General features: G+C 47.2%; 1 protein-coding gene across 1 annotated transcript in view; it reads right to left on the minus strand.

Moving 5' to 3' along the window:
- Nucleotides 1–1,576: 1,576 nt before the first annotated feature.
- Nucleotides 1,577–14,007, minus strand: part of zfhx3b (zinc finger homeobox 3b) — a 147,950-nt gene continuing 135,519 nt past the window's right edge. Inside the window, 3 exon segments of the mRNA XM_062471053.1 lie at nucleotides 1,577–5,354; nucleotides 6,004–11,523; nucleotides 11,925–12,042. Of these exon segments, the coding sequence (XP_062327037.1) occupies nucleotides 3,628–5,354; nucleotides 6,004–11,523; nucleotides 11,925–12,042 (7,365 nt within the window). The 3' untranslated portion in view covers nucleotides 1,577–3,627.

Genomic DNA, 14,007 nt, shown 5'->3' on the forward strand with positions numbered 1-14,007 from the left:
TAAATAAAGTTACAGTATAAAATAAAATGTATAAAAACTCAAACTGAAGCTGGCTCTTATGAAAATGCACACACACAGAAACATACAAACTCCCACACACAGTCCATGCTGGCTGAATCTGTTGTGAAGAACTGACTTTGTCTTCCACAAAAGAGCCAAAAAATGATTACACTTTGGAAATAAGAGATCAAACAGTGTCAAAAAGACAAACAAATATAAGAACATTATTACACCATAAAGTGGCCAGGTCATAGAATAAAGATTTTTCAGCGATTCAAATTAAAGCTAGTGTTAACATTAATTTATATGAGTAAAAGTAATATACAGGAACTAAAATAACATACACTTATATGAAAATAATAATAAATGTCTGACATTATCTGAAAACCAAAATAAAGCAAATGCATTCAAGAATAAACTGTACAACATTAGAATTCTCAAAAAATAATTATATGAACAATATTCTAGATAACAGGACTTTAGAGGAGTGGCAAACTTGCAGATCAAATGAACCGAATTTCAACAGCATGCGGAAGTATTAACACCAAATCACATTGCTCTGCAAGACGTAACACTTTAAACACACTTCCGAGATGGCGGCATTTGTGTCTATTAGGGCAAATACACTTGCTATACACTAGGGGCCAAAAAAGCAGTTATTCACAAATTTAAATATGTCTTGGTTTTGGTATAAGAAAATGACATTTCAGTTTAGGTTTTCTTCTGTGAGAGGGGGAGGGGGGATACTTAAGCACATCCATTTCCATTGCAATAAGTTGGAGCGAGTGACCTCTTTGGACATGAAGGCATGACATACCTCTTAACTATCCGAAAGCAAGGGACATCTTCAAAAAACCTCCTGCTTTTTCCAGACTTATAATGCTTTGGAATGAAGATGTCCCTTAGAAACCTGTAATCAACATCGTGCATTAACATGGCTGAACATCCTGCAGAGACCTGGGGAAAGTCACTACTGGATTTCCCAGGAAGGGGAGGCAGCCACTCCAGACTCAGCAAAACAGCCATTATTTCCTTCTGAGACTTGTTATATGTTGAGAGGCATGATGACACTAAACCTATGAGACGTGTCAGTACCAGATGTATTATATACATTTTTGGTAAAACCACTATTACTTAACCACTGTTACTTGCTGAACAAGTGAGCAACACCCTTAACTGGATGGAGGGATTCTTGTCAACTTTCCATGCCAGCCCAAAATGACAGATCTAAGCCATTTTGTTAAGCAACTCATGATACTAAATTTACACAACAGCTTACAGTCACCTTAGAAACCGGAAACAAAGATAATGATAAATGATCAATAAAAATTAAATAGAATCAGTCCTTGCTTAAAAAAAAAAAACTCAGTTGTGATATTTGGAATGCACTGTTCTTTACAAACTTTATAGATCATTGGCTTTAAACATTGGTCTGTTCAAAAACAAAATCGGCAAAATGTCCTTTGGAACATATATTCACAGTCTTCAAAGTTCCGTTTTTGCAACAACAACAAAAAAAAAGATGTCGCAGAGGCAGGAAAATGGTTTATTGTTTGTTTTAGTTTAAAGCTTAGCCAAAAAGCAAAATGAGCATGCATCTACTGTAGGTATTCTTTTTTTTTTTGTTGAAAATTCTACATTAGCAGCAAAACGTATGTCCTCGAAGACCAGACCTTATACATTTTCTTAAAAAAATTGACTTTTGAGTGTGACAGAAAAGTTAAACAAAGACTTATAACCTCTATCTTACAAACTGCAATGGCTCTGTTACGGTGCTACTCCACAATGCAAGGACATGGGCCCTTTTTTGGTTTTTGGTATTCTTGGTATTATACGTAAAAAAGCCACCTGTCTGCTTGCACAGAAGCAAAAACGGCAACTCTGATGCGCACTCCTTTATTTTAAAACTTTGTTTCCTTTCCTCTAAAAACAGCAACAAATTCTCAAGTATAAAGAAGCCTCTTTTCTTATCTTTATGCACCAATGGTGAAAGTGTTTAGTCTTTGGATTTTCTTTTTGTCTTAAAGCGTGAGAATTATTATTATTATTCTTTTTTCATTTTCATCTATGACAACAATCAACGTAAAATTGAAATGAACATAAAGCTGAAAAACGACTGTAGCCACACTACATGAAGAACAAAAGACCTGCTTTGTAGTGCACAGGGAGTAGTAACCTTCTCCATATCTACATACGCAGGAGAAAAAAACAACGTGAGAATAGAGAGGAACAAGTAGAGTGAGTAATTAGGAGTCAGACAGTGGTAAGTGCACAAAGGTAACAAATAAAAACAGTTTCCAACATTTCACCCAGGATCATTTTTCTTCTTGGTTAGTACTGTAGCAATCTTGACCAATGTAAGGCCTTCATCCTCCCCTTAAAGAGGGATATCCCTATTTGGATATAGCCTTTTTGGGAAAGCCTTTGGTGCAGGTGACCTGGGTTTGAGCTCCACACCCACTGAACAGTACAGTACCACACCAACCAAAACAGAGAGTAGAACATTTTGAAAGAGAGGATCCTGCCTAGTCAGATTGGCAGTTGGGTGAACAAAGCCGAGAATAAGACAGAAATAAAGTTTAGATAAGTTACTGCTCCATAATCTAGTCTATCGGAATGACCAAGACAACATCAAATGAAGCGCCTTAAAGTTGGACGATACAAAAGCTAAATGTACACAAAGATTTTTCAATCTACCATACTGTTTAAATTCATTTCCAATGCAACAATCTACTTAACACCAAAAATGTTCATATCTATCATAAATACAGAAAGTTTTTTTATCAAAAATCTTTTTTATCCCCCATCAACATGTCTGCAGTGCTCTCCGTGTCTGGGAAAAATGGGATTGCTAATTTCCCCCCTTTAAAAGAATTCCAAATGTTTAAAATTAGCAGATCAGCTACCCTTTTGAATGCCCAGAAAGCTATGCCTTAATGATATTTTCACTCATTTTACAACTTTCTGTCATTAAAATGAATTTTCAGAAGAAAATAAAACTAGTACACATGTTCATTTCCTGTCAGAAACAAAAGGTGTAAAACAATGGACTTCTGTAACAGAAAAACATCTGTGAGCTGTTGACCTGAGAATAAAATAGACATTACATTATTCTTTTACTTTTGCAAGCCATTGGTATTTGAATGCTTAGATAGCAAGAAAACGGATAGACTATTCTCCCATACAGTACATACTGGCTTTGTGTGACTGTGCTATTAAGTAGAAATAATTACACAAGGGACAGCTTGTTGACTTGTACTTTGTCGAAAGGTTTCAGGGGCCATTTAACAACTTTGAGGCAGTCCATTGCTATACAGCATTCCTCTTTCATTACCCAAAACTTAACTGCAGTGATCTTTTCTATTCTTATACATATATATGTATATACTTCAGTTGAAATAAACGAAACCAGCATGTTGATATGGGAAAACAATCCACTAACATTTAAATTTTTGGTTACAAGCTTTGGAATTGCAGTTAGTCTTTACACATCTTTTTCTAAAATTGGTTTTGTATACTTTTAAACGTATTTTAACATCGCTGCTTTTTATTTGTATTTTTTTTCCCATTTGTGTATTTTTTTTGCCTTTTACATTTTTTAAATATTGTCCATCAACGAAAGCTCTTTTACAATCTGATGGAGTCCGTTCCTACACTAGCAAGATTACTACTACAACTACTACTGTCTTTGAGACAGCCGGGCTGCTGCGGCTCCTCCGCCGTCCTGCCCAGCCTGTCTGCTGACTTCTGACTGCTGTCAGAGTCAGACTCGTCGGTAAAGACGTCTGTTGGTATCGAGGTCTGAACTCCTGAGGTGCTCAATGAACTTGAGGTAACCGTTGAGGGTGAGGATACTGGAGGAAAAGAGGAGGAAGTAGAGGAGGGGGTGGCATTGGGCTTCCCAGCTAAAGCTCTGGAGAAAGGGGCCTGGGGCCAGGGTTTGCCAGCAGCTGTGGTGTTGAGAGGGGTAGCAGAGGAGGAGCACAATGATGAAGAGACAGAGGAGGACGGCATGGTGGCTGATGTCGTTGGCGGAGGAGGAGGGGTGCTGATGGGATGAGTGGCAGACTGCGAGGTAGATGCGGTGTTAGGATCGGGGAAGCAGGCTGAAGAGTGAGGTAATAAACTAGTAGCGTGCTCTTTGGCATTTCTGGCTGATCGCTTGATTGTTCTGTGTTTGTGCAAGGCCGACTCCAGGTGTTGACTAAGTGCTTTCTCCCCATCCAGCGTGGTGTCGCAGGCTAGGCAGTCGTAGAGACTGCCCGCCCCTGCGCCAGCGCCACTGGGGACACGCAGCAACATCTCTTGAAGGTTTGCCACAGACTGACCGAAAAAGCAGATAGACTTCAGGTGGGTGACAGCTGCTTCTTCCTTGTTGAAGACCGCCTGACACTTGCGACACGCCAGCCTGTACTGCACCTTGGGGACGATGTATTGGTCTCGAAGTGGGTCCGCGACTTTGCCATCCATCTCGTGCTGCTCGGAGTGTAGGTTATTGTGAGAGGAGGAGGAGGACGAGGAAGAAGTCTCACCATGGGGGACGCCTTTCTGCTCCTCTTTTTTCACTGGATCTTTGGCAGATTCTTTGCGATCCCCCGAGGGTTGAGGGGGGACTGGAGTTTGGCTCGCTTTTGGTTGCTGGATCTGCTGAAGCTGCCGCTGCTGCTGCTGTAGCGCCTCCTGCAAGCTCTGCTGATATTGCTGGTAGTGCTGAAGCAAGGACCCCGGGGACAGGCCCATCAGCGCTTGTGACAAGGTTGGGTTGTATGGGAAGAGGCTTTCCATGCCATACATTGGCTGCAGGTAGCCACCTTGGAGAGCTCCAGTCATCTGAGGGGCATAATAAGGGGAAAATCCAGGCATAAAATAGGGCAGGAACTGACTGGTGAGGAGAGCTGTGGGGTCTGATGCCAAGGCAGCCTGCAGGGCTTGGAGCTGCGCTGGGTCCACCACGTACTCCATGCCAGGTGTTGGCATGGAGGTGGCGGGAACAGCTGCATCGGGTTTTTCTTTCTTGGCGCTGGCAGCAGAGGTGGAGGGGGCTGGGGTGCTTCCTGTCGAGGATGGCGTTTGTTGCTTCTCTGATTTCTCCTTGGACTTCTCCTTGTCTCTTGACCTCTCAGTATCACGCTCTTTGGGGGGATCAGGACGAGAGCCTGACTGGGTTGTGGTGGTGGAGGATGTGGAGGTGGGGTTGGAGTGGGCGACCGATGTGCTGGCCTGTGCTGGGCTGGGAGATGCCAGGGAGGAGGAGGAGGGAGGCTTGTTGGGTAGACCAGATGTGGGGAGGCTGGGGGAGGGAACACTGGCACCAGGCATGTTCAGGAGGTTTGGAGGTTTCGGAGGAGTTAAAGCTGGAAAGGATGAAACAAAGAGAATGGAGATTTGCAGGCAATACATCATATATCTTACAGCACATTATAATCCATCATTTGCTTCCATTTTAAGATTGGGTTTTTCTGCCTTAGATGTAATTATTAAGAGGTCTATCAAACTGACCTTTAAATGAACTTAGTGAAATGTAATCAAAACATGTAGAACAAATCATAATAAGGTCAAGCGCTCCTGACATTCCAAGGTCAAAGCGAAAGTAAGTTATTAGTATTCATTTCATGGCTATATTAAATGTTCTCAGACTAAGTGGTGACAGTTAAAGTAGCTTGTGAAGCGGAGGGCCAATATCTGAATACCGTTAGTTTGATATTAAGTGTTTTGTAGTGGCTTCAACCAGAATAATGCTCTGTTGAAATGTTATAACATGTTCTAATACTGACTTCTGGAATGAACACATGGCTTCTTAACACTAGGATTCACTGAGAGGAGAAGAACTTGTCTGTGAATGATTTGTATAAGCTCTGCCTGATCTTCAGCCAAGATTGGGTTTGCAAAAGGTACCTTCATATATAGAAGTGCATTTCATCTAAAGGGGGCTTCAAACTGTCCATTTACTACAGTTACGACGACATCAAATACTTTATGTCTGGTTAGGTTTGAACATCATACCTGAGTTGGATGAGTTGAAACCAGGTAGGGAAGGGCTTCCAACCCCTGGCAGAAGAACAGGGGGGATCCCTTGCAGATTTGGATAGGCTGACTGTAGGTTCAGGGCCTGCATAGCGGGGCTATCGAACATCCCCTGCTGCTGCATGGCTTGCTGCTGCGCCAGTCCAAGGACCTCGTTGGCTTTCTTGATGCGGTCCATCTCCTGCTGAGCCATAAGTTGGCGGACAGTCGCTGGGTCAAAGTACTCTTTCTCCTTATCTAGCTGGCTCCCAATGGTGTCCTTCACCTTGGAGATGTGTTGCTGGGAGAAGATGTGATCTCGCACAGACAGACGAGCGCTGTACTTGACACTGCACAGAGGGCACTCTGTCTTGGGACCCTCGTACGATGTCTGGTTGATCCCGAAGTGCTTGGCCATGCTGAGCTTGGCCTTCTTCTCCTTGGCGCGAGCGTTCTGGAACCACACCTGAACCACCCTCTTTGGAAGTCCGATATCGTTGCCAAGTACCTCACACTCCAGCATGGTCGGAGTCCTGTAGTCATTGAAGCAAGACTTCAGTACCTTTAGCTGAAGGTTGGTCATCTGGGTGCGGAAGCGCTTTTGGCCAGGGCGATCCCCACTGTCGATGCTTCTGCTCCCTGACGCTCCAGGGCTTGGTGAGCAGGGGTCAGCAAGACTGGAGGTCTCGCTGTAGTCCACTATATTCTCATTTTCATAGTCTTTAGCATAATAGCTTGTTGCAGGGCTCACCAGCCCTGAGGACATCTGGTCGTCATTTTCGATGGACGGGGCTGCACCCCCAGACTTAGATAGGTAGTCGCCACTGTTGTGGCCGTGCTTTGCATCAGCACTGTCGTTGTCTGCATTGGCCTCATCACCGGTGGTGGTGTCTGTGATGGCCGTGTTCACGGAGGAACAGTCGTCGTTATCAAGTTTGTTTTGGTCAAAGCTGAGGTTAACAGAGGACATAGTCGGACTCTCAAAATCCTCCATCCCTTCAACTTTGATGGATGAAGGGCTCAATAGGGCCCTGGGAGACAAATCCATGCTTTTGCTCACTGGGGAGAGAGAGGAGCTCTGTCCATCATTGTTAGAGGGGGCAAGCTGGGCATAGCTGGAGATATCAAGGGGATCCATCTTGATTTGCATCCCGTCATGTTCAGGCAACATGCCAGAAAGGGTTAAGTTGTAGCCGGCCCGTTTAGCTTCATGCCAATGGCGGGAGCGTATGTGGGCCTCAAGTGCAGTTTTGGCTTTGAAGAGGGCCCGACAAAATGGACAGCGGCGGTGAGCTTGAGCAGGTCCCACAGCCCTGAACTGCCCTTTTCTCTCTCGAGCTCGGGTGTTCTGGAACCAAACCTGGACCACCCTCTTTTTAAGCCCCACCTCGTGAGCAATATGGTCGAGCATTTTACGCGTGGGGTTCGAGTCCAACAGGTATTTCTGATAAAGGATCTCCAGCTGCTCGGGTGTGATAGTGGTCCTGAGGCGCTTGTCTCTCTGGGGCTCCTCCCCACTGTTGGTGCTGTCATTCTCCCCTGGACTGGTGCCTGCCTTCTCCTCCAGCTTCCGTTTGAGGGAGTTCATGGTGGAGGTGGGGGTGGACGGAGAGGTGGCAGAGCTGCTGGGGATCTGTGGCATGGCCCCAGACAGGAGCTGGCTGGCCAGCAGTGGGTTGCTGGGATCAAACAGCATAAAGGGCATGTCCATGGGCCGGTCCAGGAACTGGGGGTGAATGAATTGGTTCTGCACGGAGAGGAAGTGCAGTTGTTGATGCTCTTGCCAGTGCTCAAACGAGGGGAAGCCAAGTTTGCACTGCTCACACTGGTATTGGATCATTTGCTGGGCCAGCTGTTGTTGTGTGGCAGAGGACAAGTGAGGGTTGAGGCCCATGTGGGAGCTCTGGGAAGGGGCCTGGCTGGTCTGAGAGGCCGAGGGACCACACTGCTGCTGTTGATGGGAGAGAGAAGGAGACGAATGCTTGTTGGTCTTTGGGACAGCCGGGGGCTTCTCCTCCCGCTGGGGCCGGTGGTGCTGAGTCTCGGACTGGGGCTGATGAACACTTTCCTGCTTGATGGTGGTTTGGTTGTCGCGTGGATCTGAGGACATCTCAGTTGAATGTTTGGGCTTCTCGTCATAGGAGTTGGATGTGTTCGCTGGTGAGGCCTCCTCCTTTTCGGCGGAAGAGAGGTGGGAGAAAGCTGAGGTAGAGGGCGGGAGAGGGCACAGGCTGGAGGAGGAGGGCATGGGGGTGTGACAGGAGGACCCAGACGGAGTGTAATATTCGTGGGAAAGATCCATCGAGTCTTCGTTTTGGCTGTCGTACTGCCCATCCTCATCTTCATCTTTGTAACACAGCTTTTTTTGGTGCTTTATAAGGTCAAATATACGCTGGAAAACCAGACTGCATTTCTTGCACTGGTAGTTCAGGTTAGTGGTGCGAATGTAGCGGTCGTTCGACAGCTCCCTTCGTTCGCCGTCTTTGCTGCCATCCCCCTGGTTTTCATAATTCTTCCGTGCTTTCTGACGGGCATTCTGGAACCACACTACAATGACACGGGTGGGAAGGCTGAGTAGGTTGGAAAGCTGTTCAAATTCATCATCTTTCGGATAGGCGTTAGCGTCGAAGAAATCCTGAAGCACTCTCAGTTGGTAGTCGGTAAACCTTGTTCTGGAGGATCTCTTGCTCCCGTAACACTCTTGTCTCTGGGGCTCGGGGGAGGGGGGCTTCGAGTCAATTTTGGTATCTTCAAGAGTAGTTATGGGCGGGTTGTTGAAATTGTAAGGCGAGTCTTTGTTGCGCTGGCGCTCTTTGAAGAGGGTGTTACGGAACCAGTGCTTTATCACCTTTTGAGGAAGCCCAGACTTATCCGCCATCTCCTTGATCTGATCCTCATTTGGTGAATTGTTAATGTCGAAGTACTGTCTCAGAACCCTGAGCTGGTCGTCTGTGATGCGCGTGCGAGGCCTCTTGTTCTGCTGCTGCTGCAACATGGCTGGCGTGAGCTGCTGTTGGTAAAGCTGGGCAAGGTCTGAAGCCAGGCCTGACTCCACGGAGGACAGCTGTCCAGACATTTGAGAGGGCAGAGACTGGAGAGACATCGGCTGCATCATGAGCGGTGAGAAAAGGGGCAAGTCCATTGGCATTTGAATTTGAGCCATGGATACTTGAGGCTGTGGGGTGGACACAGTTGGGGGTGTGTGAGAAGGGGCTGATACAGGGATATTTGGTGTTGGGGCCCTCTGCGGAGGGGGTGGAGGTGGGGGAGGAGGAGGCGGAGGAGGAGGAGGAGGGGGAGCCGTTTCCGGTGTTAAAGGTCTCAGTGGGTACAGCTTGTCATATTGCTCCCTGTATTCCTTAGCAAATCTCTCGAGGGATCGGAATGGGAAGAAGGCTTGATGGATATGCTCCTGGTGACTCTTCAGAATCAGTATGTTTGAGAAGAGCTTTCCACAGGCCTCGCACTCCAGCTTCTCTAAGCCCTCGATGGGATCCACCACTCTTGTGATCCCACCAGGTCCGCTTGATCCTGTGGGTCCCGTTCCCCCTGGCTTCTTCTGAGCCTTTTGCTTGTTTTCATTGTATTGAATGACTAGCTCAAACCCAAAGTTCTCCAACAGGGCTTTAGTGGCATTCCCACGAGCGTCTGAAGCAATCCTTGGCGGAGGAAAGCCAAGATCGTGGTTTGTGTTCATCACAGACTGCTGGATGTCCTTCTTTTCCTTGAGCCTGTCTGAAGCGTCTTTAGCCGAGTGGTCTTCGCCCTTCTCGCTTGTGTCCTTATCTCTCTGCATTTCCCTCTCCTTCTCGCTGTGGTGAGAGGCAGCCTTCTGCTTTTTATCCGCCTGGTGGAGGAGAGCCGCACTCTGCTGAAGCAACGCCATCTGGCCTTGGGCCTGGGAGTGCGCCTGCTGCTGCTGCTGCTGGTGCTGCTGCTGGAGGTGGTGATGCATCAGCTGCTGCTGCAGGCAGCTTTGCTGCGCCTGCTGGGCAGAGTTCTTCAGGTCTTCCAACAGAGAGGAGGTGGAGGAGCCGGTCAGGCCCAGTGCCGAACTGTTGAGGTTTATCTCGGGGTTCAGCTGAAATTCCGCTCCGGGGATGTAGAAAGGGAAGAGCAGCTGCTGTTGCTGCAAAGGGAGAAGGGCGTCCGTCGTCATGGGGAAGTGCTGCAGAAGTGCTGGGTTGAAGAGCTGGGACTGGATGAGGGCAGCTTGCTGTTGGAGCTCCTGCTGAAGCTGGGCCTGGGCCTGAGCTTGGGCCTGGGCCAACTGCTGCTGCTGCTGGAGCTGCTGCTGTTGCTGTTGTCCCCTGGCAGACAGCATGTCTGCAAATTTCTTCTTTTTCACTTCGTGGTTCTCAGACGGTGAGGGGTGACAGGTCATGGAGGAGTTCCCCAGGCTTTCAATGCTGTGAGACTGGCTCATGTGGTTGCCTGTGAGGAAACTCTGAGTTGTTTGGGCAATAGAAGAGCTATGGTTGCTGGAGCTAGTAGTTGAGTTCGTAGCAGGGCTGGGGCTAGGAGTTGAAGTGCTAACGGAGGATCCTCCTCCACACATGCCGGAACCACTTCCACTGGTGCTGCCTCCCGCTGCTTCAAGCTTGGCTGCACGAGCTTTGGTCTGGTGAAGGACCGAGCGCATGTGGATCTCCAGGGTGGAGCTCTGGCTGTAAGCCACATTACAAGTGCTACACTTGAATGGTTTGTTGTCCGGGCTACTGGTGGGCTCCGGTTGACCAGTGCTGGACTCTTGTAGGGCCCTCTTCACCTTGTGTAGGTGGGAGACCGAGTTGTAGTGAACCAGGAGAATGTTTTTCTGTGTGAAAGACTCTTTGCACACTGTGCACTTGAAAGGGCGCGAGGGATCTAAAAACTTCTCCATGGTAAAGTTAGGACCTTTTCTGAAGGGCAGCGCCCGTTTGGGCTCAGATCCAGAGTCCTCCAGTAATGAACCGGAATCACTGCCGGTCGGGCTTTGCTTCTCCTCGGGGTCACTTTCCTCTCCTTCCTTGTCCTCCTCTCCCAGGGCTCCGTGGTCCTCTCCCAGGGAGGGGTCACCCATGACCATCAGGTCTCCGTTCATCAGCAGGCCCCCGTAGAGCTGCTGGATGTCGGCTTCGCTCAGCTCCAGGTGGCTGGTCTCCAAATGTTTCTTCAAGGCCTGTAGGGTCCTGAAGCTGCGCTGGCACAGGCAGCACATGGTGGCTGCTCTGATCACGTGGTACTGGGAGTGCAGCTGGAGCTTCTCCACAGTCTTGAAGGCCAGGCTGCACTGGTTACAGCGGTACTTGTAGACATGGCGGTCCGAGACAGGCAGCTGGGGCCTTTTGTTGTGGACCTCATTGAAGTGCATCTGGAGGGAGTTTGAGGATTTGAAGACTTGGTTGCAGCCTTTCTTCCAGCACAGGAATCCTGTGGCGTCTTCTCGCCCCGTCTGCTGATCCTCCAGAGGTGACTTGCGAGCTTCAGTTATATCTGTAGGCAATGAGACACCCTTCTCTGGCTCTATGTCTGATGTTTCTGTCAATAAATAAAATCACAAAAAAAAACAGTATTAAAAAGGCTCCCACATAGAGCAGAGTCTGTGTGAAACAAAATGTAATTTCAACAGAGGACATCTTGTCTCTACTTAGGAGTCCTTGATGCATGTATTATTTCAGAATCTCCAGGGGATGGGTTGCTACATAGAGGTAATAACTAATTCAGACTCCTGCAGATGCAGGAATCATTGTTATTCCTTTGTTGTGAATGATGGCCTCCACATGATCACCATGATCATTACATTTTCAGGGAAAACATGTAATGTCTATTGTGTCAAATTTACCCTTCACAGACCAATCAAATAATGGACAATTTGACAGAAAGTCCAAAGAACTAGGCTCTAGGACAGAGTAATTACGACACTGATGATAAATACTGACCATTTAGTTTCTTTGTTTCATCAGAGCTCGAGTTGGCTGTGGCCTGGGGCGTGCTCTGTGCTTCCGGGCCAGGGACTGGGATGAACATGCTGGCTGGTAGCACCTCTGTCGCTGTCACCTGGAAATATAAGACAAGACTAATGTTAAACATTTCCTGGTCCACAAAAGAGAGGTTAGATGGTCTAATTGTATCTGTAACTGACTGTGGGTCCATTTCTAGATTCACACACACACACACACAACGTGATGGAGCAAAATGTAGTATGTGCACACACACACACAGAATCATTATATTTCCCTTGGCTTCTTACTTTTTATTTATTTGCCATTCACATAATTTGCACTGTGAACATGGCTGGTGTTTAGTCATGTACCTTTGAAAGTTCTGCTGCAGCCAATTAGTGAGATGGGCTGAAAGGCCTACCTTAGACCGCTGAAAAGCTTATTAGAGATCCTAATTAAATAATTCTTCCTTGAAAAAAGGGCATCTAATTCCAATGGAGGAAGCAAGCTGTCATGGACTAAGGCATTCTGGGTAATGTAACTTCTGTCCATTTAGGAGGAAAAAACTGTCATTCCTACAAGCTGCAAATATCTAAAGTTATATTTATATTCAGTGAAATGGATGCCTATTATTAACAAAGCTTTTACCAAATTGATTACAACATTTGAAGAGCAATGAATATTGATTTAAAAAGTGCAGAGAAGCGGGCAGTTTTTCTGTGCTCTCAAAAGGTTGAAGACAATCATGTGTGAATGACAGCAACCTCCTTCTATCTTAGATAGTACCCCCACCCAGTTTCCCTTCCATCTCTTCCACTCAAAGCACTTCTTTCCCATACAAAAAGACTACAATTCTCCAAAAGCTCTCATTAACCGGCTCCTATTTAACAATAATCACTGATTGAGATTGGAAAAGTCTGGGAGATGAGGCACTGTCTGCTTCACCTTTCTTCAATTAACTCCCCAAACAGAATAATCAGCCTTACTACTCATGCTGCATTTCAATTCACACCTCCACCTCCTCTCTGCCATCCTTTCCCCCTGTCTGTCTGTCTCCTCCCTCTCTCCCCCTGTCTGTCTGTCTCCTCCCTCTCTCGCCCTGTCTGTCTGTCTCCTCCCTCTCTCCCCCTGTCTGTCTGTCTCCTCCCTCTCTCCCCCTGTCTGTCTGTCTCCTCCCTCTCTCCCCCTGTCTGTCTGTCTCCTCCCTCTCTCCCCCTGTCTGTCTGTCTCCTCCCTCTCTCCCCCTGTCTGTCTGTCTCCTCTCTCTCTCCCCCTGTCTGTCTGTCTCCTCCCTCTCTCCCCGTTTCTGTCTGTCTCCTCCCTCTCTCCCCCTGTCTGTCTGTCTCCTCCCTCTCTCCCCCTGTCTGTCTGTCTCCTCCCTCTCTCCCCCTGTCTGTCTGTCTCCTCCCTCTCTCCCCCTGTCTGTCTGTCTCCTCTCTCTCTCCCCCTGTCTGTCTGTCTCCTCCCTCTCTCCCCGTTTCTGTCTGTCTCCTCCCTCTCTCCCCCTGTCTGTCTCCTCTCTCTCTCCCCCTGTCTGTCTGTCTCCTCTCTCTCTCCCCGTGTCTGTCTGTCTCCTCCCTCTCTCCCCCTGTCTGTCTGTCTCCTCTCTCTCTCCCCCTGTCTGTCTGTCTCCTCCCTCTCTCCCCCTGTCTGTCTGTCTGTCTGTCTCCTCCCTCTCTCCCCCTGTCTGTCTGTCTGTCTGTCTGTCTGTCTCCTCTCTCTCTCCCTGTGTCGGTTGTTCCCATCTCTCTTTATACTTTCCCTCCATTTCAGGTTCTGATAGACTGCTGATAGATCTGCTCTCTCATGTACAACCCTATCACAGACGTTCTGATACCATTTTCCACAACATCAAATCTTGACAGAAAACAGAAGCTTAAAATAATAGTCTGACTTTTCCTACTGAATAACAAACGACAATTACCTAAACAATTAACACAAACTAATTTATATTTTCTCATCAGTAAATAACAACAACACGCCATGTTGCCAGGAGAAAATATATGATTGAACAGATAATAGATGAACATCCTGTGAAACAGATAAACAAATCATCAAAGTATTTTTTTTAAAGCTTTGC

The sequence above is a fragment of the Osmerus eperlanus genome, chromosome 10, assembly GCF_963692335.1.
Source record: "Osmerus eperlanus chromosome 10, fOsmEpe2.1, whole genome shotgun sequence".
Classification (NCBI taxonomy): domain Eukaryota; kingdom Metazoa; phylum Chordata; class Actinopteri; order Osmeriformes; family Osmeridae; genus Osmerus; species Osmerus eperlanus.